The following is a 27,382-nucleotide window of genomic DNA, read 5'->3' on the forward strand; positions in this document are numbered from 1 at the left end:
CTTCAGTTGATTGTGTCACACGTCATTGAGCTCTGCCACTTTGCCGCAGATGTCCCTGATATCCTTCTGAAGCCTCTTCTTGTCAAGGTGGGATTTGATGTCGCCTATCTGCCTCAGGGACTCCATGGCGTCATGCACAGACAGGAACCCTGTTCAAAAGAGAAGCTGGCTGTGCAGAAATTCACCATATATAACGCATTTAAGGTGAAAAGTATTCTCTAGTTTGCCAGTTTTTGAGGTATTATATTGTACTGAGTTAGGCTTTTGATCTGTTCAGTGCTTTATGATGGTCATTAATGTTGGCTGTAATCTGTGTCATTGGGTGTTGTGGTAAAGGTTGCAAAAACCTGTTTCATTTGTATTTGTTTGTAGTGTATTTTTGTATATTTTCCTGTTTCCTTTCCATTCTTATCTCCTCTGTATGTGTGCAACCATGGACCGGTGAGATTAGGGGTAATAAATCAATTATTATTACAAGATAAATAAAGTTGTATATCTTATCTAATCTTATTTTATCTTATCTTATCTTATTTAATCTTATCTAATCTAATCTCTCTGATATCCAAGTGGTTAAAATTGTCCTTGGTCCTTATCATCAGTTAACGTGATATCATTGGGTAGTTACTGTCCTAAAATGGAAATGTGCTTCAATATTGAATGTGCTTGAAGAAGTACTATTCAGCGACTGTGAACTGTGAGATGGAGGGATAAACTTTCTCTTACAGTGATGGTATATTAAATCTCTCCCCTTCTCTTTCTGACTCCCTGCCTGTCTTGCCACGAATATTTACGACACACATCAATTATGCATTGCTTTTCTCCCTTCTATTACCATCTCCCTCCATCTTTTCATCCTATACTTAAAATAGAGCTATGGATGGATGGCTCTCTAGGATGGAGTGGTGATTCATAGAGCAGTTTACGTCTGCTTTTATTTACTAAGGGAAGCCTTTTTCTCTTTGTCTACACTTTATTAAAGCTGGAGGCTGAGAGGGGTTGACAGAAAGTGGGAGAGGTTTGAGATCTTGTGCCAGGGCTCCTGGGAAATGAGCTTCCAATTTGCACAGCAGTAAGATGTGGATGGATGTCAACAGCACCTTGATGCACAGCCGAGCTGCTGTACTGGGCTGCCTGGATAGCTGTGAATTTCTGTGGCTTGTCCCATGACATATTAGCTTTGAGGTACCTAGAAGAAGCAGCTGTAACTCACATCCATCTCATTTATTCTGGTTAGAAATCGTGATGTATTTGCATTCAGGAGGAGGTCATGTCAGTTAGTGTGTTGCTGGTAGTTTTATTGTCTTGCTGGTAGACAGAAAGAGAGGCTTGACTCAATTTATATTATTCAGACAATATTGCTGCCTGCTGAGTTATAAAGACTTTAAAGGTGCAATTTGTAGGAAATGGCCAGAATTCGAAGATAGCTCCAAAATTATTATAGGGGGCAGCTTGACCAATTTCAGTCGCTTCCCAGTGAGCACGGCTGGACATCAAACTGGGACTCAACACAGCCTCTGAAACCAACAGATTCCAGTTTGATAAAAAAGGAGATACAGAGGTGATTTACAGTGGCTCTGATCAGGACAACGACTTCGGGGACAAGGAGACACGGCAGGTAAGGACAGTAGAGGTGTGCAGCGGCAGAGGACTGAGAGAGAGTCGGACATCAGCAGCAGGTGAAAACAGCGAGTAGAGATGAAATATTTTCGAATCTTACTCTGTGAATTGAGGATTTATTTTGACCAAACCAGAGGTGATTGTGGAAAGACAAACAAACACTATTTTGGTGAGGCAGTTAAGCTTGTCTTTGTTCAGTAAAAGAGAGCAACTTGAATTCAGATGGTGTATGGTTGTATTTTTCTGTTACGTAAGGAAAATATATGTGAAAATACCTTCTTTCTTGATATTTTGGAAGTTAAATTTGTTCATTATTAGACTAAGAAATGAACGCCCCACTTTTACATCTCCTAGCTGAAACTATAGGCGATATCGGACTGTCACCTCTTGCGGTACAAAGTGATATTAGGAGAGCGGACGGGCCAGGGGTGGCTTAATAGCATGCTAACTTCGGTAGATTTCTGCAACACAGTACATAGACATCTTTGGCACGTCAACACTGTTGTTTCTTCATAAATTAAAATTCTGGCCATATCTTACAAATTGCTCCATTAACCTTGCCCAAGTTTGTTGTCAGACATACAGTATGAGTCTGATCCTCGTTTGTCAAATAAGTTTGCAGGACAGTTAGAGGACAATCTCTGTCTCCGATCAGGTCCCTAATCATTTGTCTTCTTGAAATAACAGTTAAAATAGTTACATATGCTCAGATAACAGAAACACACACACTATGGGTTTCAGCATTGTTAAAAATGTCACTATTTGATGAAACCACATGAATATCTGAATTAGGCATGTTGCCTCCTGTGTCTGCAAGCTCTGCTGCCCTTACTATCAGAATAATTAACTTTCCATGCCTAATTTAATATGTCATCACCAAGTCATTAACAGCTGTGATAAAATGGGATTTTAACCATAGTAGTTAAGCAGTCAGGTCATTTTAATCTTTTCCCTCCTCTAAAGTTTTGGTTTGGTGTTTCTGTATGTGCATTATTTCCTTGACGTATATAGTAAGGTACGTGTGTGTGTTTATTCAGAGATGACAGCAAGTTACCGGCAGGGACCACCCACCTTTGTGGTAATCCTGTTTGAGCAGCTGCAGCTCCTGATGAAGGCTGCTCTGCACTGAGGTTATTCTTTTGCTGAGTTTAATTTCAGAGCGTTTCAGCTCATCTGCCTGACTGCGGCCGGCCGGGTCCAGCTGGGTCTCAAACTGCTCCACACGGGCCTCCAGAGCACCTAGCCGGTCAGCTAATCCGGACGCCGCCTCTAACTGAACACAGAAAACATACAAATACACTTTCAAAATTAAGATTTTAAACGTGTGCTGAAAATTCTTTTTAATCTTGATTTTAAAGGACAAGTTCAGCCAGATCCAGTATTGGTTTGAAAAGATGTAATTTACGCCATTTTTGTAGCTGAGATCTTGTGTGGCTGCTAAGCTAAAAGTGTTAGCGTTCTCTGTCTGAAGTGGGTGCGCCTCAAGGATGTAAACTGGACGAGCTCTATGGAATCATTTTATTTATTTATTTATTTATTTATTTTCCAGTCACATTTTAACATTTTAAAACACGTCCAGAGAAGCTCCAGAAATGTTTTGTGGACTACAAAACTTCACCCAACTTTCCATCGGCATCAGGGTGAGTAAATAATGATTGAATTTTCATTTTTGCGTGAACTTATCCTTTATGGTGCTGCTCCTTTAAGCTTTACAAAATCTTTTGAGATATTGCTGTTGCCAACTTGCAGCCTCTACAGTACTGCTTGTCAACGGCATAAAACTGGAAGACAGTGATTGAAAATTGAGTGTAAGCTTTCAGAGATTTCTGCAATGGCAAACAGTGAAAGGATAAAATGTTTTAATAAACAAGGTTAAAATGAAATAAAAAAAACCCCAACATGTTGCAAATAAAATTGGACAGGGGGCGAGAAGCAGCAGCCTTTTTAGTCTCCTTATTGAATCAATAATGTTATGTAAATGCTTAAAAATGTTCCATGTAAGACCTTGAACAACTCAACCATGCAAACTGTTAACTCTCTGCAGCTTTACACCATCTGTTCCACCTGATTATCATTTCTCAAAGTTAATTACATTCTATCTGCTGAGTCACAGCTCAAGGAGTGTGATTGAACCCTGCACATTTCAGATCCACACTCAAAAAAGTGCAGATCCCGACTACTTGATTCATGAGGTGTGAACAGTAAAGGGAAAATGTACAGATATAGCATCATCCGAATGAGGCTTGAATATTGCATTGTGGACATCACTGTACAAACTGTTGCTAGGGTACCATTTTGTCCTGCTGTTGTGTGCAGCGCTGGACCGAGCTGGTGAGTTGTTGTTCTGTCCACTTCCTCAGCAAATCTGTCTGCTCTTTGGCTTCCTTCAGTTCATCCGACATCCTGCAAAGCAATTAGGAAACAGAAAGAGGAGGAATGCAGTAAGACTTTACTTTGAAAATGCACTCACAGGTGAAAGTTGCTAGCAGTATTCAACCTGGACACAGAAAACACCATTAGTAGATTAGATTAGAGTATAAATGTCTTAATAATGCAAACAGACTGACAAATACCTGGAAACCTGAGCAGTGCATGCTGTAGATTTGAGCCCATTATATAAAGCTCCTACTTGGCACTACATCGTGCTTGGCATCCGAGTAAGAAACTGTGTGCTTCCATAACCGATACTTTATTGGCACCTCCTTCAAATGTCAGTGATGTCAAAACAGAACATTAATCTTTAACCAATTATTGATTTGCTGTCACTTTATCTTAAAAGCAAGATGCCTAATGTTCAGCTGGTTAAGGCTGTTTGAAAGTCAGTGTTCATAATTCTCTCTTTGGTAACTGGAGGTGAGACTTCCTCAGCAATAAGTGCTGCTTTTTCTGTTTTTTCTTGATGCCAGGCTCAGCAGGAGGAACAACGTTACTCTGTGGTTGGAGCGCTGCTATTTATGTGCGAAGAAGCACATGAGCTCACATAACCGAATAGCTGAAGGCACATCTGCACACATGCAAACATGAGTATACAGATACCTAGAGATGCACATTTGGAGATTGTGCAAACATTATATTTATCCTTGGATAGATTTAGATATATAGCAGATAACATTTTTTTTCCTTTCAAATTTGGTCAGAAATTTTTGATTTTCTTTTTAAACTGGCACCTAAAAAGTGAGAGAAAAGAGAAAAGCTTGCCATTTATACAGTCGTATGTAGCTCACATTACTCACATAGCCCACTGGGTAAGTAAGTGTCTCAGATGAAAGCTGCAACCTTGGACATGCTGAGTAAAATAGTACGTGGGCTGTATTGAAGTACAGGACACATTGGGCTTCTCTCTCTGGGGTGAAATTTTCTGTTCTATATAAAAACATATTGGCATAATTCAGTTTAACATTTTCCTCTAATTCCTCAAATTGAAGGGATTCTTCCTTAATGAGGAAATGTATGTGTGTGTGTGTGTGTGTGTGTGTGTGTGTGTGTGTGTGTGTGTGTGAGTGTGCAGCCCAGTCTGCAGGATAAAATGTTGGCAATTAATGGTTCTGCAAACCTCTAATACATTCACGATTCTACGTGTCGTGAGCTACGTACCGTATTGACATTTTTACAAAACGTCTTATTTCACATTCACATTTCACGTTTTTGACCTGACTGTCTGGCCTATCAGGAGGTGGTGGATGGGGTGGTGGTGGAGGTGAAGGTGCAAAGGCTTTTAAACTGCAGTTTGAGACTTATAATTTAAGGAATCCTCGAAACAATTTCCACCAGTGTTTGTGGTGAAAAAAAAAAATGCATCCATGACGGAGGACATAACATGAGATCTTATCCCAATCACCCCCATCCTCCCTAACCCCATTGACATGCCAGAATACTATAAATAAAAGGGTCCCACATCCCTGGAGCAGTACAGAAAATAGCTGGAGACGGGTTCAATATTTAAAGAAGAAAGGAATAGAGAGATCTAAGTAAAAGAAGGGAGGGGGGGTTAGAAAATGCTGTTCTTATACAGAGTATACAAGGACTGAAATCCACAAAGAAAAAGGACAAAAAACAAAAAAGGAAAAGAAATAGAGAAAAGTCCTTGGTTTGACTAAAACAGGATATTTTTAACAGGAAGTCAGGGCATCTTCAGGAAGGTTTATAGCGACGAAACAGTGTTATTTGACTCGACCTCGGGACATCTCCTGCTGTGTTTGTGGTGACCAAAGCAGGTATTTCAAGCCAAAACATGATCTTTTCCTAATCCTAACCAGATCATAAACATAGCACTGTAAAACATAAAACTGAAAATTGAACCTTAAGAAATGTGAAGCTGCAACATAAAGAAATGTAACGTTTCAATAAATCACTGCAGAAATGAACTTTGCTAACATTTATTCTGGCAAATGGGTTGTAGTGTGTATCTGTGTTTACCTGCTACAAATGAATTGACTCTACACCTCTGCTGCTACATGGACCCCTTATTTATAACACCACACTGGCTGGCTTACCCAGCTCATGTTAACATTGTAAGCCCAGGCGTACACTCCACAACAGGATGGCTGATTTGGCTGCAGCTGGAGAGTTTTCAGAATCTGCTTGTGTCAATGGAGTTTTATCATTTCTCTATTGTGAAATGGTCAACATGACTGATTTTACTGCTGTCCCTGCCATCTTGACCCTGTCTGAGAGGCATGTTTGATTCTTTTGTCAGTGGCCTTGTACTGTGAGCAGCAGAACGCTACAGTCGAGAAATGGAAGCTTTCCTTCAACAAAATGACTGCCTTTGGGCAGCTGCCCTTTCTTTTGAGTCAGTGCGGGGGTCAAAATTGTGTTTTCTAATTCCAAAATGAAATGTGCAAATACACTAGATTTCAAATATGGAGGCTTAAGCGCGTTGATTTTGGATATTGGGTTTTCGTTTGTGAAAACCAAAAGTACCTCAGTTGACAGATGTTCCTTGTTGTTGTTTTGAGGCCCTGAATACTGAGGGTTCTGAAGAGTATTTAACCAAAAGCCAGGAGAATGCAAAATCTATGAGGTCCTCCCTGTGGACTGATGGTCAATGAAGGACAAGCGTAATTCTAGGTGCTGTATCATAGGCAACTGGATTTGTTTCAGTTTCTTGAAGACTTTTCACCTCTCATCCAAAAGCGTCTTCAGTTCTAACTAACTGGAGGGGAGTTGCAGGCTTTTAAACTCTGTGTGGGAGTGTCCTTACAGAGTCGTTAAGGACACGTGTGAGCTCTGAGTTTCAGAGTTGTTAGAGCCACTTGTGGGTCATTGACCCAACTGGCCTTCATGTGGGTTGCTAGGGCTAGATGAGCCCAAGTGTGAACGGTTGTTAAGCTGTCTGGGGAGGGAACTCAGTACTGCATTGTTGTAGGTGGGTGATAAGTAATGTCTTAGGCTGCCTCCTCTGTTCAAAGACGGTTGTTCCAGTTTGACATAGATGGATTCTTTTACTCCTCTTTCAAACCATGACCTTGGTGCAAATTGGTGCTTCTGTACATAAATGGCTAGCAGTGATTAGCATCACACAGCCAGCATAGTGTGAATAAACAAGGAGCAACCATCACAGACGAGGTTGAACTATTTAAGGATGATACATCAATGATGGCAGATGTAATATTGGTTGTTTTCTTTTTTTATGTTCTACCTGTGTCAGAAACTGTGCCGCTTTTCATCTATTTTTATCTATTGTTCTTTTGGTCCTAACATGACCAGTGACCTGGTTTCTATTACAGATCCACAACATTACTAAACAGAGCGTATTCACCATTCATATCTCCCTGTTTTTGTCCCCCCGCCCCCAATAAATTAATTTTTCATTTTGCTGCCAATTTGAGATTATTTATCAACTGGATTAGTAAATTAATTTAACTAACAGCTTCTCTGTGCCTCTGGCGTCAATACTTTGTGATAACGATTGCTCTGAAATGCCCCAGCCGGGAAACAGCTGTGGAGAGAGTAAGGACTGGGGGTATTATTTGATAAGAAAATGAGTAGCTCATTGATTTTTCCTTATTATGTGTGACTAGGCAAAATGAAAAAGGGAACATTAAAAGTAAATCACTTGGGGAGCCCTGCTGAAAGGCAAATTAGCAAAGAGAATGGCCATTCTTCCCAGTTGTAAGCGTACTGAATAAAACATCTTTAAGGAATTCAAGTCTGAAAAGTTTTTTTGTTGAGTTAAATTAAAAGTTTGAATAAATGTTTCTATTTTACAGTGGTTTATACAAGAACATGAAGCCAAATATTGTGATATAGTGTTGCTGTTCTGCTGCTACTCACTGCTAGCCCTTTATGTACAGAAGCACCAATTTTCACTGAGGTCACTCAATGAACATAGCAGTGGTGGCAAAAGTACACACTCAAGTAGAAGTACAGATACTTGTGTAAAAAAAAGCCTTATAAGAGTAGGAGTACTGATTCAACTTCTTTAATCAAGTAAAAGTAATAAAGAACAGGCTCTGAAATGTGCTCAAAGTATTAAAAGTAAAAAGTCGCCATCTGAAAGACATTTTTCCGGCCATTTCCGTGCAAAGCTGACTGAACATCATGTCATATTACTACAATTTAAAGACTATAAACTTAAAAGTAGAATCAGTAGGATTTGTCAGAGCTGTTAAATGCAGTAGAAAGATAGTTGACTGTTGAGTCTCATCCCCATGATGTCAAATGTTGACATTTTGGGCTGCATGGTCTCTGCAGATAAGAGACACTAGGACACCTTTTCTCCCCATTCGAGTCTCCCTTTCTGTCTGTTTCTGTCTCATTACATCTGTTAGGTTGTTTCTTCCTGCTACGTCTGCAATGTGTGATGTAAACTGAGAGGCTGAAATCAGTCTTGTGATGTTGGGAAGGTAGTGTGCAATGAGGCAAAATAAAAATAATCAATAATTCCCCTCAAATGCATTAAAACTAATGTAAGCAGCCTGTTTTGAAAATGTAAGGAGTAGTAATAGTAGTAATATCTGAAGAAACTACGTAAGTACAGTAACTAAGTATTTGTATTTCGTTACTTCCCAGCTCTAGAAAAGTGAAGAAATCAGACTACATGCCTTAATATTATAACAATGTGTGTTTTTCTTGTGCTTACTCTTGAATGAATGGCCTCACCTGGCTTCTAGTAGTTTAACTTGTGTATTCAGATCAGACATGGAGCTGCTTTGACCTTGGGAATGCTCTGACAATGAGGCCTCCAGTCTCCCCAGGTCATAATAAAGCTGGAAAACAAACACACAAATACATGCTGTTATGTGACACTGGAGCATCCTGTGGTGCCGGCTCCATGATCTGACCTTTACCCTTTGTGTTTTCTGCTGAGTTGAGCTGATTTAGCCACTGCACCACTCCTGCGGCCAGTCAGGACTGGGAGTAACGGCAGTGACCCACTTTCTCTGAATTTTCAATCATCTTTATGGTACATGCTTGACCAGTGCTCCGCAGCTAATGTACTGTCATCACAGTGATTGACCATCCTGTGCAACCAACAGGGCTGAGTGCAGGCTGAATTACTGTGAGAGCGGGTGATGAGGGCAGTTATGGCTGGCTTTAGATTTAGTACAGTGATAGACAGCATTATAACATGTGACATATGTGTCATAAGTGTGGGTTTTTGTTATACTTATGATATTGGTAAGAAATATGAATAAAGGCATGAAAAGCTGCTTACATAGAGACCTTGACATCCCTGTTTGAATGCATTTCACATCTCACTTCCTTCTCTCAGAGTGTGTGGCCAAAGCTCCAAAACACCTGGTCAATAGCGAGCCATCCTGTCCAGGATAAACAGCTAAATACATCCCCTGTGTATATTGTCAGATTGTTATTTCCTCCTTGCAAGCAGCACTTAAATGAATTTAATCCTGCGCTTATACCTAATAAATTCAAAAAGGAGAGCATTAATCCTTCATTTGAGACTGGAATATTCAAATGAATCCAAGGCCCATTACTGTGTGTGTTCAACGGAGGAGGGGTTGGTATTAGGTTATTTAGGGTTGTAGATTTAGCTGCTTATTGTAATACGGCATAATTTAAGAAATATTCAGGAATAAGATGAAGAATCCACAACTATGCTAACAGGCCTTTGAGTCTGTACTTAGGCAAAGTGGAGCTTAGCTTAATGCTAATGCCAGCATGCTAACATGCTCACAGTGATAATGCCAGCATACTAATGTCTAACAGTAGTGTGTAACCTCGAGCCTTTTAGTTGGTTCAGAACATGTAAAATCATAAAATGTAAATTTCTGTGTAATTGTAAATTACAGTTAAGCATAACGTTTAACAAATGTGGAGAATAAAGTTCCTAATGATAAAAAATATTAATTTTAAATAAAGCTGACTGAAATTGTATATATTAATAAGATATATTGTTTAACATGGTCATCGTCTTAGTTTAGCATGTGAGTATGCTAACATTTGCAAATAAGCTTGAAGACAAAGGGTATATTATTATCAGTTGTGCAGGTCATAAACCAAAGCATTAGGTAAGGCTGAACTATTTTCACAATATTATTGAAATTGCAATATGGCCAAAGGCAAGATCCAAATCTGTGAGCTGCCATTTTTTGCTAAAAGTACAATATTATTATGCAGGTAAATGAAGCATTGTGGTGCTACAGAAATACCTCCGCCTACAAATGTTATTCTCCAAATGTAAGGTAATATGCTTATCTGGTACAGACCCCAGCAAAACATTACATTACCTTGTCATGTTTCATCAAAATTTCAAGGCAGTCCATCCAACAAGTAAAAACTTTGACCTGCTGGTAGCACTAGATAGAAAATTGGGAATTTAGGAAGCAGTCTGTTGGAAACAATTAATGTCTTGGCAATCCATCCATCCAATAGTTGTCAAAACATGTCAAAAAATGTCCTCCTGCTGGTGGTGTAAAAGGAAATGTCATTAAGCTCATCCTCTGAGGAGCTTGAATGCTGAACAAAATTTCAGAGCAATCCACTGAATAGTAGTTGGGCCGAAAGACTGACTGACATTCCAAGAGCTGCGCTGCTATCATAAAAAAGTATTAAAATGTATGTACCACCCCAGCTTCACATTATTATAGATTCAAGAGTCAGATTTTTGATGTCCATCTTGACTTTTAAAGGCTTGTAAAGACTTTCTTTTATGGCTCTGGTGTGCAGCTTCTTTGCACATGATGTGCACTTAAGCTAAACTGCTGTCTTACGTGTTGTATGCCAAACCCTTTGTCAGCACTGATGCGCTGCCTCTCACCTTGACTTCCAGCTCCTTGAGCCGTACATCCACAGCTGACCTGAGCTCTGCCACCTCCTGCTGCAGTCCAATCAGCTGCAGCCCCCCAGAGCTCACGCCAGCGCTTAGCTTAGTGATGCTGGCATCACACCTGAGATAATAGGTGGGGAGAGCAGAGAGGGACCACTGAATGAGAATAATGGAACGGGAGGGAGTTGGGGAAAGGTGTGAGGACGGGGGGGATGAGCAAAAGGCTGGAGGGAGCGCTGAAGCAAACAGTAGACAAACAGGCAGATGGATGGAAAAAAATCCGACAGCTGCCCTTATCACCTCTTTCTTAGGGAAAATGGAAGCACTAATGAATCCTAAGCAGTGTGAGATTATACATTGAATGCTGAAGAAACACATTTGAATGCTCCAGTGGACACATATTTGTATCTGGTGATGAGACAACCAATTCAAATAAGTAAACTAGTGCAATAGATTTATCACCAAACAAAATCAGACTGTGGAGAAACACTCTCACATGCAACATCTTGTCTCTAACATTTCCTCTGTTCAGATCAGTGTTATAAGCCTGAACTGAGCTCACCCTGTTATCAGCATTGCAAAGTGGGCCATTTCCTTCCTATGCTGTGTTTGATTCCATCGCTAAGCCTGCAAATACTCTCTCTTCATCTCTATTAGGCTAACTGTGTGTGCATATCGTATAATATTTTGGAAAAAATATGCTGCACGCTCAACAATCAATTCTAGCAACTAATTATGGAGATGCCCAGTGTGAAATTTGGGTTATTTCCCTGTAGACCATTACTGCTCTTCCATACAGCTGATCAGAAACACTGGCCCTTAACTTACTTGATTATTTACGACAAATGTACAAGAGCTCGTCAGACTGATTGGGTGAGGTTTTTCTACAGCCTTTATTGGACCATAAATCAGCTGTTTGTTGAGTAACAGGCAATATCCCCTCTCACTGCTGATGGCTTAAGCGTCACAGCAGAGGCAGGTCTACTGTGAAACGAGATGTTCACAAAATAACAATACTGTCTGGTGAGAAATCACATTATGTCAGATATATTGACCAATTATTCCTGGAGATGCTCCAAAGAATTCAGCCTTGTGGCAAAAACACCAGTCCAAACGCAAATCCTGTTCCTCTCTTCGGAAATCCAATCTATTAAGTGCAATCTGTACAGACACAAAATAATGAGCAAATGCTAATCAGCATCTCAAGTGCGTTCGCACCTAGAAACTCTACTCTGGTGAGAGCGAAATAATTAATGTGTGCATTTTGCTGAGGGTGTCAGAGGCAAAGCCACACTGGAGAGGAAGTTGTGAGACAGTGAAGAGCCGCCAGACAGGACCCAGGCTATGCTATTTCTCTTCATTAGAGAGAAAAACAGGTAGGATAACAGCAAGGAGAGTTAATCAGGCAAATCATGTGTGCATCAGACCTGGGTCCTCTACGTGAGGAAGGAGAGTTTTAATCTGTTAGCAGCTAGCTTCTAGCTGTATCACTGCAAAGTTTGTTCCTCGGTGTTTGCCAACATTATTTGACCCAGGCCTGGTGTGCGTACCTGGCTACTCTTCCTCTCAGGTCGCCGATGCCAGCCATGTTCTTCTGGTCCAGGCTTTGAACAGCCATTGTGGTTCCAGAGGAAATGGAGTCCCGCTGGGCGATTTGTCTCTCCAGGGCCTGTTTAGACCGAAATACAAAAAAAGTGCATTTAGTATGTTTGTAAACTAATTCTTCTGGACCTGGCAGGGATGAAATTGGTAATATCATTTTGCCTTTTCTTCCTATTTTAAATGTGTATTTTTTGGAAATTACGTGCAGAGCTTGAAGGTAGCTCCAAAAACATCAGCATATCACCAGAGACAACCGCTACTTTTTACTAGCCACCCTCGGCTGTAGCTAGCTTCTGTTATAGAGCCAGTCGCGCTAGAGTTTGCCTGGACAAAAACCTTCGAGACCAACAGAGCTCAGTTTGAAGACAGGGAACACAGCAAGGAGGCGATTTACAGTGATTCTGACTAGGACTGTGACTCGGGGATGAGAAGATTCTGCAGGCGGGGACAGGAGATGTGAGCACCCAGAGAGAAGCGAGAGAGAGTTGGGCATCAGCAAGGGTCAAAAACTGAGGATTTATTTCGTCCAATCCAGAGATGGTTGTGGAGAGACAAACCAAGACTGTCTTTGTGAGTCGAGTTTAAATAAAGTGTTTTTACGATGAGTTAAACTCACCTTAGACTGGTAAAAGAGAGGAACTTGAATTCAGAAGGTGTAGGGTTGTATGTTTCTGACTGGTAGGGAAATGGATGCAAGAGCATGTGTATTATGCTAAAAGCCAAGAGAGTTTGTGAAACGTGGCAATTGTTAGTGGCTAATATCTCCCAGCTGAACATTCTGCTGATAATGTTTGTTCATTTTTTTTTGTATTTTAAACTAAAATTCAGCTAATAATGCTATCAAAAAACAACCACTGTAGGTTAAACTACCATATAAAAACTGCCAATTTCACGAACACCTTTGAATGAATGATCATTGTATTGGATAATCGTGTGTGCAGTGTGTATCTGATAACCAGCCAAGTCATAATCCAGGATCAAAGAGACGACCCTCTGGCTTATCATGGTTGCAAAAAGTGAATTTCATTTGATTCGCTGAATATTCACTTCACGACTGAGCTTATTACTACTCCATGTTCAGAATTAATGAGCTCCTCGGCATTCATGTAATATTTCAGATTATGACAGCCTTTAATCATGTTAATGACCAGCTTGGTACGCCCTAATTAAGTTATGTTTTTCATTTTTGTGCTCTGTTTCTGTGAGGCGGTTATCAAAGTGTGGCTTGATGTCATGTCTCCAAACAACTCATGAGAGTCAAATTTCCACGCAGTAATTCTTCCTGCTGCTGTTTTCCAGGAGGTTAGAGCACAACTTGGCAACATTTATCTAACCACGTACTGCGCACATCATTTGTTTTTTGCTTGTACGGACAAAATGTCCATGGGCTGATGCTGATGAGGAGTCAGGCAGGCTTTGCTCAGGCGCTGCACCATTCTATCAGGTGCAATCAAATCAGCTGTGAGTTTTGTGGGCATGAGTGTGTGTGTGTGTGTGTGCTGCACATCAAAACAGACGAGGTGAGGGAAGCAGATAAAAGATTGTGCAGGAAAGGAAGACAGACAGGAATCCACATAATGAGATGTTTAAGAAACCTGCCCACTTATATACCTGTATGTCCACGCTAAGCTGCTTGACAATGCGTGTGACGGTCAGTATGTGATTCTCTAGCAGCTTGCGGGAAAGTGCCTCGACCTGGATCGAGCCGTGGGTGGACTGCAGACCCGCTGCCACCTCCTCTTTGATCCTGAAAGCCTGCTCCAGCAGCACAGCCAGTGTCCCCTCCTGACTGCTGTGAAGACCCTCTGAGACATCACGCCTTAATCAGGAAGTAAACAGAAGCACTGAGTCATAACATTTTAGAGGCTCTTTATTATTGATTTTGCTGATTGAGGATGAAAAAGAATAACAATATTCAAGTTAATATTTTCTTTCTCTGGAGGCACTGGGGTACTCTCAGGAAAAAGCAGAATATTTTTACAGTATAATTCAATGAAGCGTTCATCCACCCAGAATGAGATGACGTGCGTTGGTCTTCATACCCTCAGGTCATCCTCAAACCAGATCTCTCATTGACTTCACGGCCCTGTGCATGCTGTGTCACCCTGTCTGACGCTAGTGGGGATTAAGGATTAATTTGATCAATGTGATTCACAGCGAAGTAAGTAAGAAAGGTCGCTGGTGGTTCCCAACTCTTTCCATCCCATCAGCGGTGGGAGATAGAACCCATCTACTTCTCGGACATGGATTGATTTTCGAATTGAATTAAGGCACACAGGAACTACAAGGAGGGTGAGAAATATCAAGGTACTGTGAAAGTTTTTGATGAAAAAAGAAAAGTTGCCTTGTGTGATTCTGATAGGGCTGTAACTTTGACTCTTGCGACATTCTTCTTTCCTAAAAAGAGAAACAAATATTACAAAATTTTTGTGGTACACAGTAGTTTTTACTCAAATGTGTTTCTCACACATTATTTACAAACAAACATTTCATGGTCCTCTCAAAGCATAATAATTTGTGCTATTTATAAAGCAGCAATTATTTTACATTTCAATATACTCACAGCTCTGTGCTTCTCTTCAGCTGGCTCTTTACTTCATGTGTTTGTTGTCACTTGGTAACTGTGGTTTCCTTGAGTGGGGTGTGCCTGCCTGCCAGTGTCAGTTTCTCAACACAATAATGCGATAATGACTCATTGAATTCTTGGTGAAGCAGCTTAGCTCAGCAAAAACCATGAAGTGTAAACCTTACTTTTACTAAAACTGTGAGAAATGTAGGCGACTAACCAGCCAGTCGACCAAGTAGCAAATTCACAAGGCAATGGCTCTCAAAACACTCATTTCAAAAGGCAACTGTACATGCTGGTCGAAGGCACAAAGAGTGCAGAGATGCCTTGAGTTAGTTCCACTAGATATTCTATGACCTGGATGGTCCATAACCAGAAATCAAAAAATAGTTTTGTAATTCAGTGGTGACTTATGTGAGTTCTTCACCTCACTAGTGTAAATTTCACCAGCTGGATTTCATTAGATGTGTTATTGTAGCTGGCACCCCCTGGAGTTAGTCATGATACAATTAAATACCATAATCATTATTGGATTCAATTTTCATTAATTACGTTTGGATTACATTTTTCTATGAAGCACAACAATCCAGCCCCCATGGGTGGCTGTACATGATGTGGATAGAAGCCACACTTTTATATAAATACAATAAATCTCAGACTTATTTGGTGAAAAATTGAATGAAAGTCCTTAAAACTACCCTAAAGATGTCTGAGACAAGTATTTAGCTGTAAATTACTTCAGCGCAGTTCTTCATTGAACAGTCCTAAGAGGTTGGAGCAGGCAGCTTGAGCTCCTGTGGATGAAGCAGTCTGAGACTACAAAACACAATATGTGATTAATTGGACTAGGCATTGGCAGTAAAGGGATATTGACCAAATCATCAGAGGCCTCAGCTCTGTTTCCCATCCATCTGCTGTTTTGTTGCACACAATATAACTCGCTCTCTATTGAACATTCAGCTTTTCACCGACTGAATGAATTGGAGTAAGAGGGGCATGATTCAACACCTAGAGTGAAAATGGCTGTATAATGTTTCATTTACCCAAGACCTAACCCTACTTCATCATGCAGCGTGAGTCAAGTTGTGTAGTAGAGGCACTGTATTACATGCAATTTCAGTCAGTGTACGAACACGATTCAGAGTTTTTAAGTGACTGTTTCTGTTTGCAGGCATGTGCGTGGACACCCACACACACACTGTGGATTAGTGTCCTATCAACAGGACCAGAATCATTAAGAGAAAAGGCCTTCTATCTGCAGACTCATCAGTTATCTCTGCTGGCCCAATAGAAAAGCCGATGGTAGCTGAGAGCGATTGTTTGGCTCACACGCACACGTCTCCATCCACTTAACTGAATAAGGGGTTCAGGGCAGTTCACAGTGGCCTCCTGGTTGTAATTAAAGTGTTGTATTTTGTAGGATGGATGAGGTATCATGCAAAGTGATCCCAGGCTACAACAAAACTCGTTATTGCCTTCTCATCCAGTGTTTGGTATGCATCCAGATCACTCGTAGACCCGGAAATGTTAAATTTTAGTCATTATCTACTAGCCCCTATGCCAATGGAAAAATCCAGAAGAGCTACACAGAAAAACACGTTTGCAGCATTCTCTTAGACAACTGAAGTAGGTGGGGACTTGTTTTAAAGACTAACAAACTAAGCTAAGCTAAAAGCGTTAGCGTGCACCCTGTCTGAAATGGGTGCATGAGGTCAACCACGCACAGAGGGTCTACATAAAGTCTTTTCAAATCCATTTGGGATCTCGGTAAATCAGGAGACTGTGGTTATGCTGTAAGAGCTGTATGGACCTGTTTTATGTTTTTTTTTCTCGTTTTTATACATTTTAAAACAAGTCCCAGTCTACATCAGCTGTTTAGAAAAATGCAGCAACACTGTTCTTCTGTGAAGCTCCAGAAATGTTTTGTGGACTGCTATGAAACTTCATCCAACTCTCCACTGGCATAGGAGTGAGTAGATAATCTATTCATTTTCATTTTCGAGTGAACTTATCCTTTAAGTTCAGTAGTTATATGAAGCTCTTTTCTGCAGAAGCCAATGTTGGCATAAATCGCCACACGCCACTGAAGGCTGATTATTATTTTCTCATTATCAAAGGGTCAGTGCCAAGAGCTTGCAACAGTATGCTTCATCACCTTCATCATCACTACAAGCGAGGTCATGTCACCGTTTCCATGCGAGCAGCACGTAGAAGGCCTTGGACTCTCAGTTCTTCTCTGCGTAGTGGGATGAAGTTCATCCAGTTACATCACTCCCCATTTGTAATTTACTTGCTCAAAGTAAAATTTCATCAGCCCTGTTTGCGGATAAAAGGTCATTCTGTGCGTGTGTGTGCAGAGAGTCGGATGGAGAGGGGTATTCATTCTTGTAATTATTGTCTGTGTGTGTTTGTTTATGTGAAAGTGGGCACAGTTCACTAGGGGGACAGAGCAGGCCAGCACTGAAACAAAAGGCCAGGGGGGAAGATGTAATGAGTTATAATACACACTGCCCAGCATCTAAAAAAGAGAAGAGGCTGCTCAGTGCTGCCCGCTCTGCTGCATGTGGGTGATAACATTCACTGAAGCTTGACCCATTTGACGAGGAGAACACATCCAGAAGTGGGTACAGAGCAGGAACATTCGCATGACACAGAAGAGAAACCTCGAAGGCTTCAGAGGTTTTCACTGTGAGCTCTGGATTCACCAAGGTCATTGCTGTGTAACAGAAAACCTGGTGGCTTTAAATCACCACAAACTAAACTACAAAGAGATAAATCAGATGGGGGTGACAGGAGATCCACAGCTGAATTATAAACATCTCCAGGAGGCATTGTAGGGTTGCGTTATGCAATCACCAGCATACAGATTATCCAGTCAAGTGACATGGTTGGCCAGAGGGAGGCGCGGTGCAGCCGTCGTCCTTCATTTGAATATAATAATTAATGGGGAAGTTTGACTAGACCTTGGTAAAGCACAGTGGACAGAGCAGGGACGCACAGACCGTCAACAACCAAGCGCAGCATTTAACCAAGTAGTCTATTTTAGGTGATCTTGCAGAAGTGACTGCATGTGCTCCAACTTCACCACTGAGCTGAAATAAATCTTCAATCGATGAGGTTACTGGTTGCCGTCAAATAAGCGTGCAGCACTGTGTGGTATAACATCTACTGTGCTGCCTGCCTGCATAGGCTTTCTACAGGGTTCGTTGGGAGACTAACACCCCCTTCATCATCACTCTGTGCGTCTCCTTCTTGGCGCTCTGAACTGATCATCAGTGGAAGTGCTCCCGAGCTGCAGCAGCCCAACTGTGACATCCGTCCACTGTTCAGAGTGTGCTCAGACTGGCTGGCTGCTGCACAGGCACCATGGAGCAAAAATCACCTAAGGATGAGGGTGCCGCAAAGGGACAGGAGTCTCTGTCCTACCAGCGGAGGATGTGGAAGAATTTCCAGGAGAAAACCAAGCCATGGCTCAGTCCGAAACTGGGATCGGAACGCCGGGGCGCAGGGGGCGCGGAGGGCAGCAAAAAGGAATCGGGGTTATGGATGTTTAAGAGGAAAAAGAAACAGTTGGACCGGGTGTTTTCGTCGTCTCAGCCGAATCTGTGCTCCTCCACATCGGCCCCTTTCGAAGGGGATAAGAAGTCCCTTGGAAGCGACGCGGTCCCCGGCACCAGCAGCGGCGGCCAGACTCTGCTCGGCGCAGCTTCTGGAGCCACGGGGAGCAAACCCGAGCTGACGGCGCACGGGAGCCCCAAACTCCCCGTGTCCCAGCTGATCATGTACCAGCAGAAGAGCTCCTCTCTCGGCTCGGCGTGCTTCGAGAAGCTGGTGGTGGACCCGGCCGCGGTGATGATGGGAGAGGAGGAGCAGCTGCGTAAAAACGCAAGCGATTCTGTGAGTAAAGAACATGTGGCAAAAACATGCATCTGGTAGAATATCAAGGCAAACATTGAAATCCTTAAAGAGGAGAGGCTAGGCTTCATTGTCCTGGAAATTAAATAAGGGACACAAGTTTTATGATGATGGTGATGCTGCGACGTTCCCACTGCTCACATCATGTGATGTGCTCATCGATTTGCCAGTCCACTGCTTTCTTTACTCTGTCTGGTATCCTATAGGGCTGTATGGGCCAGATGACTACAACCAGTGCCAGTATAGGGCTAATCACAAATGACAAGCTTACATCACTGCTTGGTTTGGGTCATAATATCCTTGCTCTTAAAGGTTATTTCCAATTATAGACTCCCTGATAAGAACTCTACAGACTTCCTTCTCTGATGCCATTATTAGCCTCCCTTTCCTCTGTTCACATCCTTTTCTTCCAGTCCTGAGATTGTCCCCTTCACAGTCCATCTGTCACAGTGTCCTTGCCTGCAGACAGAGGCTGCAACAGGCCCATGCATGATGCCCAGAGGTTCATCATACCTCCCCTTTTTCTTAAAAAGGCCCAGTTGGCAAATAGTTATCAGGCACACCACCAGCGCCAGCAGCGTTGGGAGACTGATGGCAATTACATTCCCTCACAGCTCAACGTGCTGAGTCAGGGTGCCCTAGGATAAACAGTATCAAAGGGATATGTCAGCTAGAGTTGGCTAGTTGTGAAGGCTGCATTCTCAAAAATGACAGACAGCCAGCAAAGTGTGAGAGGGAACTTGAAATTTAGCGACTCAGTCAAATCAGATGGAAACTGATTCTCTAATCTGATCATGCAGTGACAGGTCTTAAAGGTCATGCCCTGTCCCCTGATAGTATCCTAATTCTCTAGTCCTGCAGCAGGTCATGTGATCTCAAACAGGAAGTTCTGATATTTAATAGTACCGTTGATGGAAAAGATACTGTATATGGAAAAGCCCATAAGTGCAGTCTGTTTCAGTGGTGGCAGCAAAGCTTTTCATCTCACCAGTCTTGAAGTGTTCCAGAACTGCCTTCTGAGCATCATCCAGATCGCTGTCTAAATGTGATTTAGCATATGAGTACACTTCTCCAGCACTGCAGTTGAAGCCAAAGATCTCTCATCCATTAAATCTCTGGAAGAAGTGAAGCGCACTCAGCAGAAGAGGTAAAAGAAAGCGAGTATTAATAACTTCATTGAAATTGATCTCGCAGCTTCATCACAGCACTTTCCCAGGTCAGTTACATAATACACAGAGAGATCGCACTTCGCCAAATAAAGTTGTAGCGTGCAGCTTGAGCCAATAGTTACCTCCTGCTGCTGCCGTGTTTATCCAAGCTTCTGTTGTTCATTTGTCGGATTTTCCACATAGCGGGGAAGAGGAGAGCAGCTGTAAACACTACTTACAGCAACAGCTTCATCTTAGGTTATAGTGCAGTGACTCATCTGCTGTTACCTTGAGTGTGTATACACATGAAGATGTAAAGATAAACACTACAGTATGGTTAATCTATGATGCAGTGAGGTTAGAGGAAGAAGAAATGAAAAAGATGGCCTGAGATGATGAGTGATGAGAGGAAACAAAGGTGATGCTGGCAGATCAGACGGGGTTAGAGGCAATGGGAGGTGACGAGGGGATGAGATGAGGTCAAATGAGATAAAATGAGAGATGATGTGATAAGAGAAGATTAAGAGTAGAGTAGTTAAAGCGAAGAGAAAGGTGATGGGAGCAGATGAGATTAGATTACATCAGATTGTGCTTTATTAATACCTGAGAGGAAATCAAGCATTATATGACAAAGAAATCAATGAAGTAAAGACTCGTCAAAACACACACAGACAGGTTATCAAGCTAAAACTGTCTACTGTTGCGTTTTTGTGCGTGCACGTTGATGGCATCTATTTGCATGTGCATATTGTTGATGCACTTACAGTATGGCATCCTAAACAAGGATTATAAGTCACACACTTTAACAGCCATCCACAAATCCAGCCCTAGGTGAGTGTATACACCTTCTCATTACTGAAATGAGAGCACAAAGCTCCAAGCCACCATTTCATAAATGAAATAAGAATATATGGAAATATATGCCTTTTGACATTTGGGAAGTAATGAGGGATTTATGCCAAGTCCTGGAAGTAATTTCATTATTGACTCAATGTTGGAAAGAAATGAGCACATTTAACTTTTGTTGCTCGCAGTGCAGGGCAGTTAGATTATACTGTATATGTACAGTAGCTGAGTAAGCACCTGCTGAAACAGAATATTATAAGAGTTGTATTCCTGACATTAAGTTTCCGTCCTCTTTGCACACTCAAGTGGAGAGGAGTTGTATTTAGCATGTTCTTCCTCATTCTGTCTCTTTAATTGTAAATGTCACATTTTAAAGGATTTATCCCTTCTTAGCCTCCTCTTCTATTTTTAGGCTAATATGATGGCAGAGGCTCAGTCTATGCAGACTTGGTTTGCAAACTAGAGGGTGGCAGGTTCAAGACCAGCATGGACCAGTCAGTATGGAGTGTGCCAGTTCACCTCTTCAGCACTGCTGACGTGCCCTTGAGCAAAGCACAGAACCCTTAACTGGTGCCTGAACATGTTGCAGCCCCTTCACTCTAACATCACTCCCCAAAAACTGTATGTCGATGTGTTCTGTGGGTATTTTGGGCCTGTGTGAGTAAAATAACACTGGAGTTAAAAACTGAGGGAATAAATAACCCTTCAATAGGTTTTATTGGATCAACAGAGGTTTCAATGAGTTTTGCTTTTCACAGAAGCAAAGTGAGACCAGGGATGGAATATAAAAAATTACATTAAATCAAGTACTGAACTTAAGTTAAACTACGAGGTACTTGTACTTTACCTGAGTATTTTCAGTTTTTCCTGCTACTTTATAATTCTACTCCACTACATTTTAGAAGCAAATATTGTACTTTTTCCTTCACTACATTTATTTGATAACTTTAGTAACTAGTTGCAGAGCCAAAGTGGCACATTTAAAAAAAAAAGATAAATGTGATTTCAATAATTTCATATTAAATATTGAATAATGTAAATAATAATAATTGAAAAAATATTTGATTTGCAACTGGATTAAAAAAACACTGACTCCGATTATCGGACAAATTCTAAATATCAGATCTGATATTTGGTCACCTAGTAGTATACATACATACATGCAAATATATGTAGAATGTACTTTTACTCCTTTACTTTTGATGCTTAAGTACAAATGTCAGATACTATTCCTATGAACGACTTTCACGTTTACTAGAATAATAATTTAACATGACATCTTTACTTTCTGTACTTTTGCCTGAGCTGAGTTGGACATTATCAATGAAATCTAGTCTGGTGTCACCTTTACTAAATGTCCACAGTACATCGTATTGATGGATCAGATTCTCTCCGGTACACAAGTCTGCAGGGTAAAACTTTGTTGATTTCTGTCTTTCTCTGGTGTGGTTACCGCTCTAACCTTCAGTTTTGGGCAGAGTTGCCCTTCTATCATTACCTGACTGACCTGTAACATTAACCACAACATTAATTTAAAAGAATATTGACTGCAGCCAGCATTATTCTTATTGTAGATACTTAACCCTGCTCTGATCCTGCAACCGAAAAGATTTGTAAGTACGGTTCTCAATTCCATTGAGTTAATACTGTTGCATTCATCTGTAGTATTAAGAACTTCATGTTAACTGATTGGGGAAGCAATTTAAATCCCTGGCAAGTATCCTTCCCTGAAAAATGTATTTGGACTGCTCCAAAACTGATTTCTATGTGGCATGGATTTTACAGCAGACAGCCAACTGGAGCTGTACTTGCATTTCTATCTTGTCACTCAGCCCACTGTGTTTGGGCTATTGTAACTTAGATAAGTTTGGCCTCATTAACTAAACACATTACTTTATCAGCCTGCAAATCAGTTTTAGGGCTGCATAATACATCGTTTTTGCATCTACACTGCAATGTGCACAGGCGCAACAGTCACATGCAATTTATCATACAACACAGGGCCTGCTTTGGTTGCTTGATAAAATGAACTCCCCTATAAAATAAATTAATATAGATTGATTCATTAGTTATCTGTTGAAAATTCCTGTATTTTTTCATGTCACAACATATACTGCATAAAAACAAAATATAGCAATGTCGTTTTTTTTCCCCCCAATATCGTGCAGCCCAACTCAGTTTCATTAAATCAATCCCTTTGCCAGTTGCTGTACACCCGAAGACTTTGGTTCTTATCACGTTTATTCCAAGACTAGGAAGACCTAAAATCCTGAAATGTGCTTATTAAATTTAAGTGGAATGGCTCAAAAGAAAGAGGGAATCAAGAAGATTCAATATCTGTGAAACAAGATCACCCTTCATAAATAGATAAATAAATAAATAAATAAATAAATAAGTAGAAATATATTTCTATAAAATAGAAGAAAGACTAAAATCCAGTGCAAAAAGGTGAGTCGTATCTGGCCAGTGTTCTTCTGCTTCTGTTTTGCTGTACTGTTCATCGTCATCACTCTTGGAGTGTCGCTGTCCATGGTATTGAATTGTGGATGTAATGAGGCAGCCTGAGGACAGCATCCCAAATCGGACTAGTAGCCTAGTTAAATGGACATAAGTGGGATAAACGTGGCACTCTCGGGTCACCTTTCTTTATCATCGCCACTCAGTTAAGTTGTGTCTTTGTTTCCTATGCTAATGCAATTAAAGTATGGACCAAATGCAGTGAATTTTCACATCTGTTTGAATATAATAAATATTTAATCTCAACAAAACAGGCTATTAGCGGGAAAAAATCTCAGTTTACTTTGTGCTATTACTCTGAGGACACTCTAAATCCAGTTCTCAGTTATGTCTTCTCTCTTCTGTCTGCTCAGCTCATATGGAGTACTTTAAAATATTTAACACATATGAACCAGGGAAGTGGGTTTTTGTGTCACAGAGACGCTCACAACCTAATGCTAAATATACATCCGATGTAAAATGTGTGGTAGGTATTTCAATTCATGGAATCGTCTTTCTGTTAGGGGACAATACACATGTTTGTTGGGTGAACATGACCCGAACAAGTGCCTTCGTAACCACTGAGTTAGTATGTTGCTTGAGTTAAACAATTGTCAGTGATACACAAAGCATGGTAGAATTATGATTCGAGTGTCTTAAATGCACTTATGTAAAAAAAAAAATGTTTTACAAGGTTTTGTCCAGCTGCTATAGCTCCATCAGTCTTCAGTGGACATTTGCTAATATAAAAACAACATGCTGAAGTCGGTTCATGTTGCATCTGAGCTATTGTAACATTGTGATGATTTTAATAATTGCAGTCCTTTGTGTAGTGAGTGTGAGACGAGCCATGTACGGATGTCCTGTAGGAATAATCGCCTTACTTTCGGCTGTTATCTGAGTTGTGTTGTGAGAGCAGCATCATGGCCACTTGGAAACAGCCCATGGCATCGTTCTGGATGTGCCTTGATGGCTGCCTAAATTAGGATTCATTACAGCCCAGGGGACGATCGGTTGTAACACACACTGACAAGCACATGATTGATGTTGACCTCGAAGCTGTCTGGCCATCATGAAGTAGGAGAATAAAACATTTTCACATTGCCAAAAGTGTAACTGACACCATTTGATGAGTTATAGCTCTCACTCTGTGATTAAACGTCTTTTTGTGACTGGTGTCTGCTTCCCACACATCCGAGTGTGCCTGTTTCTCTGCCGTGGATATCTTTGAACAACCTCTGATAGAGGATTCAAGTGGTTTCACATGTAGGCAAGTGCGATTGTGAACAGCAAATTTAGATTTGATTTGTGTTTCAGGAGGTGGTGTGATGGTTCATTTTGTTTGCAGTGTTTGTAAATGTCTGGAGGTTTATGCCCAATCCCTTCGCTTTCACTTTGCCTGCGTTGGGAAGGGCTGTCAGCATTTGAAGACGTAGTTACATTGAAAACGTTATGCCAATATGTATGAATATGAGAGAGTATTATCTCTTAGCTGTGCTATGACCTAGTGACCTGAGAGCATGGATTATCCTTGCTTCCTGCTTATTATCCCCCCAGATTAAAGAATAAATAACATTGCCTTTATCCAGTTTTGACTTATGAGTCATTTCATCAACTTTCTTTTTGCCTCTAGACATTTTAATGGCTTATCACATTAGTTTCCATATTTTCTTTTTAAAATGTTTCCGCTATTTATTTAAATCACTTGAGGAACTTGAATAATTCTTGATGCAAATGTTTTGCCTTAACGCTTTGTTTTAGCCGTGGAACTGTTCTGCTGTAAGTGAATTCATGGACCCTAACTCGAGAACTGACTGTCTGACTGCAAGAGTTGAAACTGGAGGAAAGAGAAAAGTTGATGACGGGGCAAAAAGAAGAAAACACCCGTAATGATAAAAACATTTGGAGCAGTTCACTTCGTAAAGCTGGTGTACGACTTCAGTAGCCACAGCCAGAGATTTATGAAATTATTATCTTATAATATCCTGATAACATACAAAATGTGGAATATTATCTAAACAACATTTAATAAGCAAAATGCATTCAGTTATATAATATAAGATACAGTGGTACAGTTGTGGGTAGAATGGACAAAATTGTGATTAGCACTATAGTTGATTACTCCCAACTGTCAGCTCAGCCTTTCAGCACTAAATTCCACATCCAGATAAACTGTCACTTGATCAAAAGCAACTTCTTACACTATGTAGATTAAGCTCTCCTCTGCTTGTCTGAATTAACCTTGTGTTTTGTCAGTCATTGCCCTCAGGTGATGCCAAAAAAATGTTGTCCCCTTTTCCTTCCTCCATCCCTCCTCAGTGCTCAGTACGTCCTTGAGAGATAACCTTACCTGCATTGTCTCTCTGTCCCCGATCTATCTCACATCGCCATCCACTGATCCCAGTCTTAGGGTCTCTGATACGACACCGTTCCCTTACAAGAGCTTTCAAAGGACAAAATGTATTCTGACCTGTCAGAAGAACAGTCTGTGTACTGCGAGATGGGAATGCTGCACAGTGACATTGTGTTACCCTCCAGCGTTGTTTTCTCCAGTCTCAGCTAGCCTCATTACATGGTCTCATACAAACACTGTGAAGCACAGGACATTCAACTAAGGTATACACAGGCCTGCATAGCCTTAGACCCAGAGTGAAATTGTAAGCAAGGTTAAGCATGACGGTGTGGACTGCTAAATGACTCAGATGTCCCGACGTGCCTTCATGAATGGCAGGACAGAGACAGAAAAAAGAGAAAGATTGATGAGACTCTGGTAGGCTATTATTCTCTGGACTGACAGAGACATTCAGCTCTCTCCTCTTCCTCTTCTCTCCTAATGCAGCATCATGCAACGGTCATATTGTGGTACGTAGCCCGCCCAAGGCCAACTCGTTTGAGGAAACTGTCATTGACAGAGCCGTAACAAACTGGAATAATTTACCCCACAATATTCGCCTGATAAAAAACAATAATATAACAATAATATATATATATCTATATATATATATATATATATATATATATATATATATATATATATATATATATATATATATATATATATATAATAATAAAAATAATGGCACGCAGACGACACATTGAATATTAGAAGGTATAACTTTCGATATTCATGTTTCGCTTCATATGACTTGTATAATGCTACACAATGAATCGGAATATTATGATAAATGGCAATATGGTGAAGTGCATTATCCAAATGACAGGCACTGCAGTTTTTTTAAAGGTCAAAATATGTCACAACATACTGTACCATTATAAATGAAGCATTATGCTGCTACAGAGATGCCCTGCTTGCACATCATATAAGGGAATAAGCTAACATGCTTGTTTGGTACACACCCCAGCAAAACTGATCAATTCCACTAAAATCGTGACTCATATTGTAATTGCAATATGTCAGAATAATCACAGTGTGTGTTTGCTTGGATATCATTCAGCTCTTGAAACAGGGATTTTTATAATCATAAATTACCTAAGCTTCTTTCTCTGCATTATAATCTCTTATAAGTTTTCATATCAATACATATCAGACAATGTACACACCAATATTGCTGTATCCATGATAGGCCAACATCAGCCGATATTTTGGTAAAGTGATGTATCGGTCAAGCTCAAATATGAATGTAATTTTTTCATTTCTTTATATCGATGTCATTATATGTTGGCCATGTAATGTGTTACGTATTGTATGTCAGATGTGGGATCCGTTGGGGATACTGTAAATAAACAAACAACTGCAATCATCCAAAGGCCAGAAGCAGTGGCAGACATTAGTCAGTGCAGAGCAGGTAGAGATGGGTCAGTGTTTAAATCAATAGATGGAGTCATGGAATTAGCTTTCTAACTCTTAATGCTGCCCTCCCACATAGATTAATCATCACAGAGTCGAGTCAGACCAAAGCAGCGGCTCAGCGTAGGAAGGGTGTGTGTGTGTATGTGTAG

General features: G+C 40.8%; 2 protein-coding genes across 2 annotated transcripts in view; one reads left to right on the forward strand and one right to left on the reverse strand.

The window, feature by feature from the left end:
• Positions 1 to 15: 15 nt before the first annotated feature.
• fam81b (family with sequence similarity 81 member B) lies at positions 16 to 17,276 on the reverse strand. Its single transcript, XM_073465481.1, has 8 exons — positions 17,205 to 17,276; positions 14,063 to 14,254; positions 12,400 to 12,518; positions 10,841 to 10,970; positions 8,722 to 8,828; positions 3,909 to 4,020; positions 2,689 to 2,890; positions 16 to 149 (listed from the first exon to the last, which is right to left on the reverse strand). Exons 1-8 carry the CDS (start codon positions 17,274 to 17,276, stop codon positions 16 to 18), a joined length of 1,068 nt encoding a protein of 355 aa, XP_073321582.1.
• A 1,107-nt stretch (positions 17,277 to 18,383) lies between these two features.
• Positions 18,384 to 27,382, forward strand: part of mctp1a (multiple C2 domains, transmembrane 1a) — a 152,079-nt gene continuing 143,080 nt past the window's right edge. The window contains exon 1 of the mRNA XM_073467041.1: positions 18,384 to 18,914. Within this exon, the coding sequence (XP_073323142.1) occupies positions 18,384 to 18,914 (531 nt within the window). The remainder of the gene's footprint in view (positions 18,915 to 27,382) is intronic.

The sequence above is a fragment of the Pagrus major genome, chromosome 5 (assembly GCF_040436345.1).
Source record: "Pagrus major chromosome 5, Pma_NU_1.0".
Classification (NCBI taxonomy): Eukaryota; Metazoa; Chordata; class Actinopteri; order Spariformes; family Sparidae; genus Pagrus; species Pagrus major.

Bases quoted from the DNA above. Each gene is read 5' to 3' on its own strand.
- fam81b (XM_073465481.1), bottom strand. From the start codon at position 17,276: ATGAACTTCATCCCACTACGCAGAGAAGAACTGAGAGTCCAAGGCCTT. The intron at 14,255-17,204 runs GTGACATGACCT...GATGTCTCAGAG, and splicing joins GTGCTGCTCGCATGGAAACG to GGTCTTCACAGCAGTCAGGA. The intron at 12,519-14,062 runs GTATATAAGTGG...CGGTCTAAACAG, and splicing joins AGCTTAGCGTGGACATACAG to GCCCTGGAGAGACAAATCGC.